This window comes from Lissotriton helveticus, chromosome 2_1 (assembly GCF_964261635.1).
Source record: "Lissotriton helveticus chromosome 2_1, aLisHel1.1, whole genome shotgun sequence".
NCBI classification, from domain to species: domain Eukaryota; kingdom Metazoa; phylum Chordata; class Amphibia; order Caudata; family Salamandridae; genus Lissotriton; species Lissotriton helveticus.
Window position 1 is genome coordinate 1,116,005,895 of NC_136059.1, and position 18,531 is coordinate 1,116,024,425.

An 18,531-nucleotide genomic window follows, 5' to 3' on the forward strand; every position below is an offset into this window, starting at 1 on the left:
GCACTGAACTTCTACAGCACTTTAAGTTTGTGATAAAGGTAGCAGAGACCAGAGCTTAATTTAAGCCTGTGGTTGCAGGTGGGCTCACTGGCACACATTCCTTGGAGTCCGGCACTTGATTTTTCTTCAACAGACCGACTCAAGAGAGAAAAACAGAGAAAGAGAAAAACGGACAAACATGAGGAAGAAAGAAGGAAGGGATAAAAGAAGAATCCACACGAGTGAGATTAAAGGGATAGAGAGCATCTGGTGATTGCTCAAAGAGGCATAAGGGCAAGCAGGCTTGGTATTCACCATGCCGACATTCAATAGCACTGGCCGTGGACTCCAGAACAAATGAAATAATGGCAGAGACTCCCTTCAATCTTAGTGAAGTGAACACAATTTTATATCAAGCTTGATCCCCAATTTGTTCATAAAAAATAATAAATCATTCGTTTTTATATGCCACTTGCAAATGCAATTTTGTGAACAACTAATATTAATGTATTACACAATAAATGAGGCGGAATTTAGGGTCCCAGGAATTATGAACAGCTAAGGCCACCCTGGCAGGATCCAAACTCGAGACGTCACATACGGTTGCTAGTAGACAGCAGTAAACTCACTGAGCCACCTGACTGGGTCATGCTTTCAAAATGTCCGATCTCCCTGTGAAGTTCCATATTGCAGATGTGGAAATACTCAATCTGCCAGGCAAGCTATTATAATGGTGTCCTGCTGATGATCCCACAGTTTAAAGGGATCGAAATGTAGTTGCCCGCACTCTAACCTGCTAGATTTTATATCAAATATATTGTGGTGCAGGAGTGCTTTGCTTTGTGATTTAGTGACCTTAGTGTGTTTATAATTGTCGGTCACTTATGTTTTGTCTGAAAATGTCTGTGCACATTTTTTATGTGTTTTCCTTAGTTATTAACACTTGTACTTGGATTACCCCAGCAGGGGTTGTTAATCTCTTAAAACTGTGAGATCAATAAAATACTGCTTATTGTTTAACTAAACAATTCCTGGGCGTTATTGTTCTCCCAGTAATATCATCCTCATAAATAACTCTTTATGGACCTCTGTTCATTTAACTAGCATTAGGAACAGTGGCATTCTTTTGAATAAAAAAAAAACAGTGCTCCAAACTATAAAGTGTTTGCAGACTCATTTCTTAAATGATCAATCCTAAACTCACTTACCAGTCCAGCTAGAAGGGAAATAGTAGTTTCCTAGAGCTCCATATAGTCTACTATTAGCACCTTCTACTTCTTATATAGCCCAGTATAATCTATTACAACTTTCTAACAGTATGCTCACAGCCTGCCTAAATAAGAAACAGGACAGGACAGCTCTGTAATTGAATGTTAAGATGAACTGTTAGCTACTGATTAAACAGCTTCTTAAAATAGAGCCCCAGATAACGATCTTACAAGAACATAATGCTTTCCAGAGCTGATCATGATTGAGCAAGGATTCAAAAAATGGAGTTTGCTAAGCTAAATATGTATGATCTTTGGTTTTGCCTACAAATGTCCCCACTTTCTACCATCACTGAAAACACCACCTGCACTTTAGGTCTGTTTTTAAGTTAATGCATAATGGGTTATTTTAGCTTTTCAATACAATACTCAAGCCAGTTTGTATCATTTAAACAGGCTTCACGAATATTCTGTAATGTACTGACATTTCCCCCTTGAATAAAGCCTTTCAATTATGTCTCTTTGAACATTATATTATTAATTGTTTTTTGCTTTTACGTGTGAGCAACACCTTTGAATATTTTACAGGATCCGCTATCAACATTACAACCTTGTGCACAAATCAATATCATCACAATATCATCTAGTATGAAGGACATTTGGCCTTCTGCTTTTACATACCTTGTCTGTGAGCCAACCATTACCTACTCCCTAATCTAGCTGCAGTGTGTTAATGTACCAGTACTATCTTGAACAATGTGAGAAGGGCATGCTCATTGTAAACTTAAAACTCAAACTCTCCATGTAATGACTCTTCAGAAGCATGAGGTATTTTGGAGGATCCTTAACATTTCTCTTAGTGAGGAATTCGTTTTTCTTGTTTTATTTCCATTGCGTTATTGGACTTAGGATAAAAAGGCAATTACATAGACACGTACAGTGATGCAGGTCAAATTACATAATAGACCTAATAATCCAGGTTGACATTTGTGAATTAGCAATGATCATTGAAACTGACATCAAAGGACTAATCTAGAGGAGACATTTAAAACACTAATAATGGCTGATTGATGCATACTGTGAGCTATTGCTCATCTAACTAAGTAGCTTTAGGTTGATAAAAGACTTTGACAAAGAAGTCCTTGAAATATGGGGTCAAAATTCTGGTGGATAGACCATGGCTATTAACGCGGGAAAGAAACATTTTGATAACACATGCACCTCTATCCAGGCTAATTAATGATTACTTTGCTGTCCATTGGAAGATTGAAACAAAAGAAAACTCCTGTGGATGAAAGGGAGAGGAAAGGAGAGAAACAATAAGAAATGCATACAAAAAGGGGAGAAGTGGGGGGGGGGGAGATAGCACACCTATCCATCACAATTAATACATTGAGAATTAGTGAGGCGATTGGGGAGGGAGTAGTGTATCAGGGTCGACCCAATGCAGTCTGATTATGGGGTATTGGTTTGGGGCACTATGCAAAACTGTTTTGGTGATAGAGGTCAATTTACTCCCAGAGTTTCTTACCCGAGGTGTTCTTCAAGTGGGATAGGATTGGTTTTCCAACATAATACCAGAGTGTAAAACAAACCCAAGAGCATACAAGCAATTAGTGTTTTTCCAATCACAAAGGATTGTTTTTGAGGGACAAGTGAATTGTTGTTCATGAGGCAGCAGGTCATAATTGTTTTTCTATACCTCCAGGTGTTGTAAAGAAAACAGAACTGTTCAAGTTGCAAAAATTGTAAATACTGTATGTAAATACCGTTTTGTTTCTTTTTTCAATCTTTTCTCAAACTCTTTTCTCACTTTGACACAGTAGATCATAATAGGCTTTACACTACCTTTGTCAGAATGTCAATACACACAGGTACCAGACTCCAGGAGGTCCAGTGTAAACTATGTTCAGGGATCTACGTATTTGCACATATCTTGCCTGTACAATTTTGGTTAAAATTTGTAATCAAAAGGAAGATTTAAAAACACAAGTTTAAATGTTATAATTAAAGTCTATATAAAGGTTCAGCTCACTGATTCAATTGCTTCATTTTATTTTGCTGGAACAAATTTGGAGAGCACCCTGATAGGCAATACAGCTCTGTGAACCAGTACTGCCACGCCCATCATGGGGCGATAAGGATGATGCGGCAAGGCTCCGGTTTTATCTTCTGCAGAACTTTTGGAATGAGAGGAAACAGAGGGAATGAGGAAGCAAAAGTTCCCTCCCAAGAGAAATGGAAGGAGTTTCCTAGAGAGCCCGGCTGAGGAAATCTGCTGGTGTAGAACCTGCATTCTCTGTTGAGACGTAGCAAACAGATCTTGGGTCGGAAACCCCAACAGCAAGATACCCCCCTGCAGCTAATCCTCGTTTAGCTCCTATCCGTGACATTGTTTGGTGCCTCTGCTGAGGGAGTCTGCCCATTCGATTTGGACTCCTGGAACATGTTGAACTTGCACTGATAGCTTGTGGGCTAGCAGCCATCCCAAATTCATCTGAACCAGGACTAAGAGGGCATGAGCTCTTGTCCCACTTTTTTCAGCAGATAGAACTTGGTGGTGGTGGTGTCCGTGCGAACAAGGATCGACGATTTCCTAATCCTCTCCAAGAAAGCATGACGGCCCAGAAAGACTGCTGTTAGTTCCAACAGATTTATGTGACACAGAGCTTCCTGAGCTGACAACTCCTGTAGGTAGGCTCCCCAACCGCCCATGGAAGCGTCCGACGTCATTAACAACTTCAGTTTTGCCACAAGCAAGGATAGACCTTGAGAAAGGTTGTCTTTGACTGCCCACCAGGACATCGCTGAGGTAATCTCTGGTGTTATTGAAACAATGTCTTTGAATGAGCCCTGAGATTGAGTCAGTTGAGTATTGAACTGCTCCTGGAGAGGTTTCAGCCATAGGCGACAGTGTGGAATGAGCGGGATGCAAGAGGACATCATCCGTGGCATTAATTTGTATGTCCTAACTAAAAACACACTTTTTTTGCAGATAGGGACTGCACTGTCTTTTGGAGGCGTCAAATCCTCTTTCGTGGGGAAGGCTTTTGAAAGCATGGTATCCAGAGGCGCTCCTAGGAACACCAGCGGCCTGGAAGGAATGAGAGAGGACTTTTCCCCATTGAGTTTGAGACCTAGGGAGCGAAACAGCCGAACACAGGCAGCTTGGAAGGATGGAGCCTTGACCAACCACTCGTCCAAGTAAGGAAATACCTGGTGTCCGGATCGCCGAAGAAAGGCCGCCACTGGCACCAAGCTCTTGGCGAAGACACTTGGAGCCGACTTTAACCCGAAGGGTAGCACATTGAATTGGTAATGGCATCCTGCCACCTCGAACCTGAGAACACGTTGATGCTTCGTATGTATGGGAATATGTGAATACGAGTCCAGAAGATCAAGGGAGGACATATAATCCCCTGCATCTTTGGCATCCTCCTGTAGAGTCTTCCTGCAGACTGACAGGCACAGGACAGCTAGAAATGCACTTAATGGAGTTTAGGAATAAACATCGCTTCACTCACCAACAACACATACAATGTCCATTTTTGTGACACTCGTAAGACAAAGTATCCTATTGTACACAAGTATATTCAGATATACTCGGGAAGGGGCTTGGGCGTCAAATAGGCTCAGACTCTGCAGTCCTGTGCGTTTGAACGAGGTGGTGGCAGCGCCTTGTGATAGCGCTTGGAAAAAAAGGCGAGCAGACTGCGAGTGATTCTCTTCTGCCCTCCTTCTCTGCACAGTACTAACGCAGCAGGCGCTCTTAATCCTTTTAATATTTTTAAAAAAACGATTTCGTTTCACTGACTCAATTGATGTAATAATTGTGTAGTGCTGTTATAAATTGTTTGCTTTTTTAAAACTTACCTGGTTGCTGCTTCCTGGTCCCCCTGTTCCCCGGTCCACCGCGGCTTGCCTGTGCCGATTGTGTGGAGGGACAGGTCGGGCGCCATCTTGGGAGTCCCGGACCCCTACTGGAACAGAGTTAGCGCTCCAGCTCGGGGAGGGGCTTGGGCGTCAAATAGGCTCAGACTCTGCAGTCCTGTGCGTTTGAACGAGGTGGTGGCAGCGCCTTGTGATAGCGCTTGGAAAAAAAGGCGAGCAGACTGCGAGTGATTCTCTTCTGCCCTCCTTCTCTGCACAGTACTAACGCAGCAGGCGCTCTTAATCCTTTTAATATTTTTTAAAAAACGATTTCGTTTCACTGACTCAATTGATGTAATAATTGTGTAGTGCTGTTATAAATAGTTTGCTTTTTTAAAACTTACCTGGTTGCTGCTTCCTGGTCCCCCTGTTCCCCGGTCCACCGCGGCTTGCCTGTGCCGATTGTGTGGAGGGACAGGTCGGGCGCCATCTTGGGAGTCCCGGACCCCTACTGGAACGGAGTTAGCGCTCCAGCTCGGGGAGGGGCTTGGGCGTCAAATAGGGATGCCTCCTAGAACGCGCAGCGGGCGCGCCGCTATCGCGCCAAAGGAGGGCCCGTCTGTGCCCGTCCGTGCCAAGGACGGGCCTAGGGCCAGTCATTCGGTCCCTCTATTTTCTAGTCGCTCCGGACCCCATATGCTCAGGTATTCCCGAGGGGAGCTTCTGGATTTATGTCCCCTGGTCAAAAACGGATGCTGCCAGTGGCTGGGACAGGAGGGTATGATGGCGGAGTGTTCTAGCTGTGGTTTTTCCCTCCAGCCCTCCCTACCTCCATGCCCAGCTAATGACAGGGACCATACAGTGATTAGGGCCGGCCTAATTAATGCCAGATCTATGGTGAAACATGCGGCTGATATCTTTGAGGTGTTGGTGGACAGCCAGCTTGACCTCCTTTTTATCACGGAGACGTGGCTCACTGATTCATGTGCCCCAACCATTGAACTGGCTGTCCCCAGAGGATTCAAGATTGTTAGAGCTGATAGACCTGTAGGGAGAGGGGGAGGTGTAGCGGTGATTTTTAAGGAAGAATGGAGTTTCTCTACGGAGCAATTAGCAGTAGGGTTTGGCGCGGAGGCCCTTCACTTCTCCCTCATTATCAGTCCCCACTTCACTTTAGGGGGGTCCCTGATTTATAGGCCTCCTGGTTATGTTAGCAACTTTAATGAAACGTTAGAGGAATGTATAGTACCACGGGCCTTGAGTTTTCCAAAATTTCTTTTGGTCGGTGATTTTAATATTCACGTAGAGGATATTGAATCTATGGAAGCACGCCGACTGAGGGAAGTTTTTGAATTGGCTCAGCTTAGGCAATGGGTGTCCTCCCCGACGCATGTTGGAGGCCACCGCTTGGATTTAGTGTGCTCTAACTTCCCTATTAACATATCAGACGTAGAAAAGGTCACATGGTCGGATCATGACCTCGTTAGATTCTCATGGGTGGTTGATAATGCAGCCAGATCGTTTCGGACACAACCGGCTGGCCACCCCCAGAGGATCAACTTGGAAATGTTTGGCCAGGAGCTATTGAAAACTTGTTTAAAACCTATCCCTGAGTTAGAAAAGGCGGTTGATGCCTTTAACGACAGGGTGCTGCAAGCGGCGAACGCATCTATTAAACACGCTACTATATCTAGGGTGCGACACTGCCCCTCTCAACCCTGGTTTTCGCCCGAGCTGAGGGAGCTAAAACTCGGCTGTAAAAAACTAGAGCGAAGGTGGAGGCGGGGATATAGTTCTGAGTCAAAGGCTGCCCTGCGTGTGGCTCAAAAAAGTTATTATGCCGCCATTAAAACTGCTAAAGGGATGTATTATGCAAAGAGAATCGCCAAAGCAGAAAACAATAGTAGAGAAATGTTCTCTATTGTCAAAAGCTTTGTATCCCCAGTAGCTGAAGCCGCCATACTCCCGTCTTCGGCGGAATGGTGTGAAGATCTGTCTAACTAATTTTTTTGTAGATAAAATAGCAAACATTCAGCGGGACTTGCTCTCGGCTTTACCGGCAGAAAGTATAGGGGATGGCCCCGCCACTGGGACCTGCCATAGTGAAACTCAACAGCTCACTAACTTCTCACCGATTGAAGAGGGTGATATTTTGCTCCTTCTTCAGTCTCTAAAATCGGGCTCCCCCTCAGACCCTTGCCCTGCCCGTGTACTTGCTGAGGTGGCCAGCATTGTTTGCAGCGATGTCACTCAGATTGTCAACCATTCTCTCTCTCTAGCTGAGGTTCCTGGCAAATGGAAACAGGCAAAGCTCTTGCCGCTTCTGAAAAAACCAGGCCTCGATGCTACTGTCCCAGGCAACTATCGTCCCATTTCCCTCCTGCCTGCACTGGCAAAAATATGTGAGAAAGTGGTTTTTCGCCAATTGGAAAGGTTCGTTGAGACTTCAAATGCTCTGCACCCAGCCCAGTCGGGCTTTAGGGTGGCCTACAGTACGGAGACGGCGCTGGTCGAGATGTCGGAGTCCATACGTGAGTGTTTGGACGGGGGCGGCAGAGCGGTCCTGATTTTATTGGATCTCTCTGCCGCCTTCGACACTGTCCCTCACGCACTCCTTACTGCTAGGTTATCCACAATTGGCATTGGTGGCAATGTCCTAGCCTGGGTGTCCTCGTTTCTTTCTGGTAAAACACAACAGGTCTGGATGCCACCTTTTTCCTCTGAGCCTAAACCACTTCTCACTGGGGTACCACAGGGATCTACCCTTAGCCCCCTACTGTTCAACATATACATTACCCCCTTGGTTTATTTAGCAGAACAGTACGGGGCTAAAATCATCGGGTATGCTGACGATACACAGCTACTCTTTACCTGGCCAGACGACCATTTAGACACTACAGTGGTTCAGCTCTGCCTGTCCTCAGTCTTTCGCTGGTTAACCTCGGCCCAGCTAAAGTGTAAAGAGGATAAATCAGAGGTCCTCTTTTATGGTTCCTTCCCTCTCAGTTTCAGGAATTCGCTGTGGCCCCCTAACATACCTTGTCCTAAAGTAATGGGTGGCCCTGCAAAAAATCTTGGAGTCTGGTTTGGGGAGGATCTAAGATTTGAGGATCATATAAAGAAAATTTCGGGGACCTGCTTTGCCACTTTGAGAATGCTCAGAATTTTTTTTCCACTGCTCTCCAGAGAGGCTAGGGAGACTGTTGCACGAGCACTTATTTTGGCAAGGCTGGATTATGCAAACGCTCTGTTTAGCGGCATTCCTGCCTATTTGGTCAAGCGGTTGTCGGTCATTCAGAATGCCGCCGTCCGTCTCCTCTGTAACATCCCGAGATGGAAGAGCGTTCGGTCTCATATGTCTGGTCTGCACTGGCTCCCAGTACCGCAACGCATTCTTTTTAAATCTTTAGTGCTTGCATTTAGAGCCATGCATGACCAAGGTCCGGCTTATTTAAAGAAGAGATTTACTCTCTATGTCCCCACAAGAGCCCTTAGATCAGCCTCGCTGTTCAAAATGACCCTTCCCCGGTTTAGGCGGGCCAGGCTGGGTGGCCAGTCTATTGCTGTAGTGGTGTCCCGTGTCTGGAACACTCTCCCCTTCCATTTGCGCTCCTGTCAAAACGTTGCCCAGTTTAAGAAGAATCTTAAAACCCATTTGTTCAGAAATGTGACATAAGTTAAATCCCTGCTGCTATCCCCTTGTTCTTTTTTTCCATCGCGCCAGGATACTCTCAAGTAATAGAGCGCGCTACAAAACAATTTATACATACATTTATACATTAATGGTACCTAGTCTTATAGGAATACCGGCTCAGTCCTTCACAGACCGAGGGTCCTTGCCACATACCTTCCACCAGCCTGTGCCTCTGAGACTAGCCAAGATGCTTACAGAGCATTTTTTTTCTCTATACCTACCTTCCAATTTTTCCCCTTGTGCCGTCACTTTAGATTCTGGAGGTCGCTACAGATATTATTTGACTGAAAGTGGAAGGAGTGGGGTTAGCATCCAAGTGCCCGGTCTGAACTCCAGTAACGTCCTGATACTACCTTATATGCAAGATAGATGGCTACGGCTATGTTCCTAAGTTTGTGCACTGCACATTAGAATAAAAGAATGCCTCTTCCAGACACATAAGGGAAGGCATCTACGTATGCAATTACCTTGGTATGGACCATCAAGCAATTATTCACTGAAAAGAAGTTGTTGTATGGATAAGGGTTCCAAAAAAGTATAATGCAGGTGTAGGCCATGCCAGCAGCAGGGTGGCTGTACTCCTTGAAGCCCGATATGACCCACATATATACAGATATAGATATAGATATATATATATACATATGACTCTAAAGAAATTCCCATTAAAAGGAACCACTCATGTAAGACAGACTTTGCAGTTTATGTCCTGACGTGCACCTGTGGTTTAAATTACATCAGAAGCACAAAGGCACAGGTGCACGTCAGGATTCTCCAACACCTCAGAGCCATATTACATAATGATGCCGCATATCCGGTAGGACGGCACTTTGCATTAAAACATAATAAAGATCTAAGTTGCCTGTCCTATTATGTGGTAGGATCAGTCCCTAAACCTCGGAGAGGAGGAAATAGGGAATTGCTACTGAGGCAATTGGAGACGCGTTTTATTTTGGAGTTCGACAGTAAGTGGCCCAATGGCCTTAATACTACTGAGGACATCCATAATTTTTTGTAGAAATCTCCAACTAATATTTCCTCAAGTCTGTTCAGTATATGGGTGCCAGTTTATTGTTACTATGAGATTTATGACAAATATTAGAGTTGGTCTTAGATAGAGTATATCCGCCGGTGTCATACATACCCCACCAGATGAGTAGTCAGGCTCCCTGTTGCTCATTTGGATTGTCTGTCCCCATGGGGTTCGTTATTCATTGATTGTTCTCGATTCTAATAGATAGCCAGGTTCCCTGTTATCTATGATATTATGAAATTCCTCTTACTATTTAAGTTGGTAAAACATCAACTTTACGAGATCTCCAGGTTTACTATTTAATCTTTTTTCCCTCTTTTAGAATAGTATTCACTTGACTTTTGCACATTGTATTTAATAATAATGAATTACTGTTTTTTTAAGTGTTTTAGATTTACCTTTTATGATAACAATAAGGCTCAGTCCAAATTTTTTAGAGAGGTAATATTCTGATTCATTTTCAATATTCAGAGATTTATTTATTATACATTTTAGCACTTTGTTGGATATAGATGTGTTTGCACTGTATTGAAAGCTTCCTTGCACATTAGGCAGAGGTGTTTAGCCACTTTATTGTAAATAATTTTTAGCACATTTTGCACTTTATAGCCTACATAATTCCTAGCGTAAATTTGGATTGTTCCTTTGGGGAACAATTGACTTGGTATTAACACTCATTTCTGTTGAATAAGTTGAGGCCTGTTTGGCATAGTGGATTTATCCAGTGAGCTATCGAAATTTTTGTACATACATGCTCATTTTATGCCTTGTGAAATTAATGAATTTATTGGTATGTTATTGCAATTATGCAATTTATATTATGTTATCCCTGTGTTGTTTTGGCATGTACAAAACAATATGGGAATTTATTTTGCATTTGGCCTCGACAACAACAGTCTTTTTACCATATTTATGATGTCACATGACTAAGCTGGAGGCGGGATGTAGGCGGGGTGTTTTGCATTATAAAAATAACAGCATTCTGCTACTCTCTGCATGTGAACAAGGGCCGCTTGGCCCGAAACGCGTCATCGCTGGTTTTTCCACCTGACCTTTTTCTGCAGTAAAAGAATTGTTACCCTCAATTGTGGTCCGTCTCCTGCTTCGCCGATCTTGTGGGATTGGAGGTGGCTGTTAGGAGTTTTCATGGAAGATAAAGATATATATATATATATATATATATATTTCTCTCTCTCCCTCATAAAGGAAAAGAACTGGACAAAAAACCCTAAATTAAAAATCTCAGGAGACAATCTATTTCATAAGCAACTGAGCAAAAGCTTGCTACATTTTCTAGTCTTTCATTGTGAGCAAAATATAAGGAATTTGGGGACAGTATAAAGGGTACAGACAGAGGCACCTCTCCAAAGTACTGTGTACATGAGAGGAAATTGTTCTCATATTTCCAGCGTTACAAAGACTTTCAGTAATCTTACTTTCTACCTCTGTTGATGTGAGGGAGACAGACTAAAGATATCTAAGTAAACATTTCCAGCAGAATGACAAACAATTACAAACAAGGCACAGGGATGATGTTTCTACTGTCACACAACACAACATTAATATTTATGTCTGCAACAGAGATGATCAGAAAGACCTAGGCTTCAAAGTCAAACAGACATTGAGAACAATGTTGACATTACGTAGGATAAGTTGGGCAGTTTTAGCCTACCTTTATGCCTGGCAGCATCTAGTTTTTGTCCTCTGTCCAAAAATTTTCTTTGGGCGGATGATGCACTTTTTAGCAAGACTGCCTTCTGCGCACACTCTTTAGATATGTCCTTCACTCTCTCCTTTTGATCATTAGGTCCTACCTTAACTGAAGAAACACATTTACATTAAACTTTCCAAAATGAATTGTAACAATACTCAAATTCAGACTTAGGGGAGTGAGGATGCTCCCCAGCCCACTTAACATAAACAATAAAATATTATGTTGGTGCAGCTGCATACACGATGTATACGATGCTGTCAGAAATGTTTCCTTTTCAAAGTGTAAACAAAGATGAAACTGGTATTTTCAAGCAGTAAGGGAAATAGGAGTGATACACAAGTTGAAAAATGCTCTCCATACTGTCATATAGAATACATGTTTCAATGCAAAAGTAGGAGCACAGAAAGAAGCTAAAATGCACTTCATCAGCAGGACTGTGCCAACTTTTAGCAAAATAAGAGAACATCTATTAAGAGAACCTAGGAAAAACAGCCATTCACACCCAACCAAGTCATGGCAGACGTCTAGTCTTCTCTGTACAATCTGTTTATTGTACATTAGATTATTATTACGGCTCTAGGACCTCACGTAACTTGTTCTTTGAGAACAATGGTGTGGGTCCTCTTCTTTCTGGGTCCAGCCTGAATTTCCTCTCTCCATGGAGCATAATGAGAAGCACCATGAACGCCCGAGATTTGTCTATTGACCTACCAATTGGGATCTTCTCCTGTCAAGCAGCTTCTTTACCTTGAAGAAGCCTATTTCATTCAGAAACATTTCACAAAAATGGCATCCGAGAGGTACGTAAGAAAGCAAAGTTTAGCATATTACAGCTCAGTTGGCAAATTACAGTATCTATGATGCACACTGCAAGACTATTGGGCTGATAACAACGGACAATATCATTAACTGAAGTGAAATACGGATATTTTAATGACCTTACTTACTGGAATCAAGTTATACCTGGCTGATGAGCCCTCATCAGGGCGACATCAGTCCCAGGTTGCTCGAGTTCCAGATCAGGGAGGACCTGGCTGGCAGTTTGGGCTAAACTGCTTCCATGAGGAGCAGGGCCATGGCTGATTTGCACATGGCTGGGTCCAAAGTGAGGTGGCATGGTAAAAGAAAAACAATGGAGTGGGTTGTGGCTTGAGGGACCGTCAGAGGCTGAGATTAATTCAAGCATTCCATCCATCACCTTGCAATTGTTGCAGTTGATGCCCTAAGTGCGATGGGTATGCCCAGACTTGGGTCTCTTGCTCACTGTCCCAAGGAAATCAAGCTATACCTCGCTCATGAGCCCTTATCAGTGCAAAAACTGTTCTAGGTTGCTTGTATTCTGGTTCAGGGAGGACCTGGTGTGGCTGTTCATGCTGCACTGTTCCCATGAGGAGCAGGGTCAAGGCTGATTTCCATATTGGTGGGTCCAAACTGAGATAGTATGGTGGGCGAAAAGTTATGGATTGGGATACCGCCCGAGCAATTGCCAGTAGCCAACATTAATTCAAGCATTCCATCCATCAGCTTGTTGTTGTTGGAGCTTACTAGAGAGAAAGGAGGAGTCTGGAAAGGAGGACGGAATCCTCAGACTAGTGGAGTGACGGCAACAATACACATTAACAGTAGGCCATCTTATTAGCTTTCAAGACAGACAGATACACACAGTCGCAGTACTCCCACCACCGCCTTTCACCAACTCACCCCCCTCCAACCGGCCCAAGTGCAGTGCCAGTGGTTCTTGCCCTGTCTAAGGGTCTGGAAAGAAGACATAAAACTGACACACGGAAAAAAGGAGAAAGAGGGTAAGTATGAGAGGATGACAAAGAAAATAAATAATAAGGGTAGAAGTGAAGGCAAGGGCAGCAATTTAGAATTGAAAGAAAGTACATACAAAAGGCAGGAAGAAAAGACGAGAGGAAGAAAAAAGAAAAAGGGCAGCAGTATAGAAATTAAAGAAGGAGAGCCTGGAAAAAGTGGCTGGTAGGAAGGGATCAATCAATCAATCAATCAGTGACACTTATAAAGCGCGCTACATACCCGTAGGGTCTCAAGGCGCGGGGGGGGGGGGGGGGGGGGTGCCGCTACTGCTCGAACAGCCAGGTCTTCAGCTTCTTCCTGAAGGAGAGGTGGTCTTGGGTCAGGCGCAGGTCGGTCGGGAGGGAGTTCCAGGTCTTGGCGGCCAGGTAGGAGAAGGACCTTCCTCCTGTAGTCGCTCTTCGGATGCGGGGGACGGCGGCGAGGGCGTGGTTGGCTGATCGGAGGTGGCGTTTGGGAGCGTAGAAGTTGACTCGGCTGTTGAGGTAGCTCGGGCCTCGATCGTGTAGAGCTTTGTGTGCGTGGGTGAGGAGGCGGAAGGTGATTCTTTTGTTGACGGGGAGCCAGTGAAGGTCTCTCAGATGTCCGGAGATGTGGCTGGTTCATGGGATGTCGAGGATGAGTCTGGCTGAGGCGTTCTGGATCCGCTGGAGTCTCTTCTGGAGCTTGGCGGTGGTACCGGCGTATAGGGCGTTGCCGTAGTCCAGACGGCTGGTGACGAGGGCCTGGGTGACGGTCTTCCTGGTCTCGGTGGGGATCCACCAGAAGATCTTTCGTAGCATGCGCAGGATGTTGAAGCACGACGAGGAGACGGCGTTGACTTGTCTGGTCATGGAGAGGGAGGAGTCCAGGATGAATCCCAGGTTGCGTGCGTGGTCTGTCGGTTTGGGTGCGGTGCCCAGGGCGGGTGGCCACCAGGAGTCGTCCCAGGCGGAGGGTGAAGAGCCCAGGATGAGGACCTCCGTCTTGTCTGAGTTCAGTTTCAGGCGGCTGGTCGTCATCCACTCGGCTACCTCTTTCATCCCTTCGTGCAGGTTGGCTCTGGCGGCGGCGGGGTCGTTGGTCAGGGAGAGGATCAGCTGGGTGTCGTCGGCGTAGGAGATTATGCTGAGGTTGTGTTTGCGTACGATGGCCGCGAGGGGGCTCATGTAGACGTTGAAGAGGGTGGGGCTCAGAGATGATCCTTGGGGGACGCCGCAGATGACTTCGGAGGCCTCTGACTTGTACGGTGGCAGGCGGACTCTCTGTGTTCTTCCGTCGAGGAAGGAGATGATCCATTCCAGTGCCTTCTCCTGAATTCCGACGTCGCTGAGGCGCTGCACTAGGGTGCGGTGGCAGACAGTGTCGAATGCCGCGGAGAGGTCTAGGAGGATGAGGGCCGCTGTTTCTCCATTGTCCATCAGGGCTCGGATGTCATCGGTGGCGGCGATGAGGGCGGTCTCGGTGCTGTGGTTGGCTCGGAAGCCGGACTGTGAGGGGTCGAGGGATCCGCTCGTCTCGAGGAAGGCGGCCATCTGCTTGTTGACGGTCTTCTCGATGACTTTGGCTGGAAACGGGAGGAGCGAGATGGGGCGGCAATTCTTGAGGTCGGTGGGGTCCGCTGTTGGTTTCTTGAGTAGGGCGCTGAGTTCGGCGTGCTTCCAGCTCTCAGGGAAGGTGGCGGTGTCGAAGGATGTGTTGATGATGTCTCGCAGGTGGGGTGCGATGACAGCGTCGGCCTTGTTGAAGACGTGGTGAGGGCAGGGGTCGGCCGGTGATCCGGAGTGGATGGAGTTCATCGTGCGGATGGTGTCTTCGGTGCTGATCGGGGTCCAGGCGTGGAGGGTGGTGGTGGGGGGTGGTTGTTCGGTCATGGTGTGCGTTGGTTGGTTGTTGAAGCTGCTGTGTATGTCTGTGATCTTGTTGTGGAAGTATGAAGCGAGGGATGAATAAGGTCAAGGTAAGACCAAGCAAAGCACAGAAAAAGACAGAACAGAATGAGCAGAAAAAATTGGAAGGGGTGCAGAGGTGGTTTAAAAACTTGCCAAGATTAAAAAGAAATACAAACTTTAAGACATAGTTAATAAGATACATACCTTGACCTTTACCGCCGCTTGCTTGGACATGGCCCCTACTGAAAACTGCACTATCAGACTCAGTCCGATGACCACTGATTTGATAACCAGCTTCCCCAAAGGGAACATATTTGGTGTGATCTGGCTTCGTTGAATGCAGAGGCAACCTTTCAGATCCTTTACAAAAGAAAATGATGCATTATTTTTTTTTATAAGCAACCTGATATTGAAGACCTATTGCTCAAATAAAATTTTACAGAAGTTATGTTAGTGTGTATGTTGTACTTTTATTGCAAACATTGGATTTTGACAGGAATGTGGTAGGTAGTACCTGGGTCATCTCCGCTGCGAGGCACAGTTTTATAATGTGACCAATGAATGACCTCCCTAAGAGCATCTTCTGTTGATACAGATGTACCATCTGGGTTAGAATAAAACAGCAGTAAAGGCTGAAAGTGACTCCTGATGCACTTGGTGACCACATCTTTCCACTTTGTTCCAACCTGAGAAATAAATACAACTATTAATATACACATAACTATTCGATGGCAGTGTTTACAAATTTCTCCTACTCTCAGTTTTCTTTGAATTACATAATGTCTAATGGAATATGCTAAGCCATGTTCTACCCTTTTAATGCAACTATGCACAATTTTACATGTTGCAAAAGATGCATGACGAAGAGGGAAAATATATAGCAATAGCCATTTATTTCAAATGCAAACAAAAATAAAGTAAAGAAACAAAGAAAAAACACTAACACATTTCTAAGTCATTTACAATAGAAGTACTTAGTCTCGTAATCCATCCACAACTATGCTCTACAAATGTCAGTCTGCTGAAGTCAGCCACAGTAGACAAATGAGAGGGTAGTAAACAACAGATTTATTTTGGTCTGATGCAGGTGCAAATGCACCTATCCAAAAGGTAATAAAAAAGAAAAGAAAATGGTTGTTACATTTCAGGGCAATTGCATGGTCCTTGACCTTTGCGCTCCCATTTCATGGTTTGTGACTCCCTTTAAAGTTCACAAGCTTTATTTACTGCGCCATCAAGTACCTTTCTACTTAAGCACCCCGCCTCCTCCTGAAAGAAAGGCACGTAAATTTACACTCAATTGTAAGAAGTGCTGTTGTGCGATTAAAAACTCCAAGCAGTTCACTCTAAGATGCAGCAGCTCCATCAACAAAGAAAGATTTTAGAGTGGAACTGCACAATACAAGTCAATTGCTCATGCAAAAAAACATACTGGAGCTGGCTTCTAACTGCCCTGTGATTAATCTTGACTGAATTACAAACAATGCTATACTGCCAACAGTGCCTGTAAACAAATTAAATATCGGTGTCTGGAATCTGTGGTGCTTGAGACAAAAGGCCAACAACAGCAACTTAGTAAGATACTGGCAACAATTTAAAGTGATAGCCCTTCATACCTAGCCACAAACTTCAATTCCATTAATAAGATTCGTAGAGTATCCAAATCATGCAATTAAAACTAAGCGGCAAAGGGGGATGGGTGAGGAGTGGACGACTATCCATTTAGATTAGTTCCAATTAATATTTATGTATTGATTGGTTCTCTATATCAGTGGCCAGGATACTTGCACTAAAACTTGAAGGATGGACCAGTGAACACAAAATTCGACAGTTTTTTTTTTAAATAAACCTCTATATCAATCCAAACTCAAGAGAAAAAAGATCGATAGTGATCAAAATTGCATGAAATCAGCATGGAACTGAAGCTGAATATAGAGACCCCCTGCATTATTTTAACTGGAGATTTTGATCTAACTTGGCTTACTTAGAACTTAAGATCACGAAGATCAGCAGAATGAGATAGAGATCTACTGGGAGGTCTCTGACCAGGTGCACCCCTCGAGAAGACATTGTGACAAACTAGATGAAAGGCTGCTCGCATGGGCGGTTGGACTGAAGGCACTAAATGGCAGATTCAAAGTCGACATGGACCCCGCCCTCCTTCCTTCACTCCCCTTGTACCCGAACTTCTCAAAACTGAGCTTCTTATCTAGATGACATACTGGCAAATCATGCCATGTTCAAATACATTCACAAATTCAAGTAGATCAACGCACAGAAAGTGATCACCACCTGCAAGTCATCAAACTTTTAACCATGTTTATTTTTACTTTATTTAGACAGGCAAGTCCGTGAAAGTGAGAACAACCTTTTAAAAGAAGTATATAAATCAAACACGTTTCTCATTTCCAACGTGCTAAAAACTAATTGAGATTACCAGTATAAAGTGCAAATGTGTAATTACAATTACATAATAAACATAAAATTATTTAACAAAGAAAGTTCAGCATGTTCCATGTTCGCAGTTTTTGTACTTGAGTTTCTAAAGCTGGTTAATAAAACAATCTAAATCTATTGACACCTGCAAAACAGAATAAGGTGGCACTATTATTTACAGTACTGCAGTAATTCGTAAAATGCGATGCTCTGTAGAAAGTAAAGTGCTAAGTCTAGTGCAAACCAGTTGACTAATCTAAGTAAATAGCGCTAAAAGGTTTAAAAATTAAATAAATATGACCCCACATCAAAGTATGTATGTATGCCTAGTCCACCACGTACATTATCATGCGAGTAACCACTGTGCCCCTTATCAAACCAACAAATACCTTAATAACCAGAGCACGTACCGAAAATCTAAGGAGGTTAAAATGGAACAAAGCCATAGACTTGGATATTGCAGATTACTATGTGGCATTCTTAAATATATGCATTGAAAGTAGAGACAATTCCGCAAAACAATGGAAGAGATTCACAGAAAATATTCTGTCAAAACGTCCCAGGAGATGCTCCACAAAGTTACTAACTCTGCTTGAAAGGAAAGGCAATTGGCAACACTGGAAGCAAAATATTTAAAAAGCTATTGAACAAAACCTTGATTACTATGGAAAAGCCCTCAGGACAAAGGTCTACTTCAATGCATAACATTACCTAGGAAAAAAAATCAAAAAGAGGTTTGGGTAGCCAAAACGTATACTGCGACAAATGCTGGACCACTCTTCTATGTGCCAGTAAAAGAGTGTCTCAAAATATTTTTGATAAGCAGTGAATGTAATTGAAAGTGGAACACGAAACGTGAATAATGCAAATATCACTGAACCAGAATAGGTACACTTTCTTTGCACACACTACTC

At 44.0% G+C, this 18,531-nt stretch overlaps 1 protein-coding gene across 1 annotated transcript in view; it reads right to left on the reverse strand.

The window, feature by feature from the left end:
- USP53 (ubiquitin specific peptidase 53) overlaps positions 1–18,531 on the reverse strand; it is a 250,197-nt gene that overhangs the window by 114,488 nt on the left and 117,178 nt on the right. The window contains exons 9-11 of the mRNA XM_078675936.1: positions 15,696–15,867; positions 15,386–15,541; positions 11,454–11,600 (exon numbers count right to left, since the gene is read on the reverse strand). Of these exons, the coding sequence (XP_078532062.1) occupies positions 11,454–11,600; positions 15,386–15,541; positions 15,696–15,867 (475 nt within the window). The remainder of the gene's footprint in view (positions 1–11,453; positions 11,601–15,385; positions 15,542–15,695; positions 15,868–18,531) is intronic.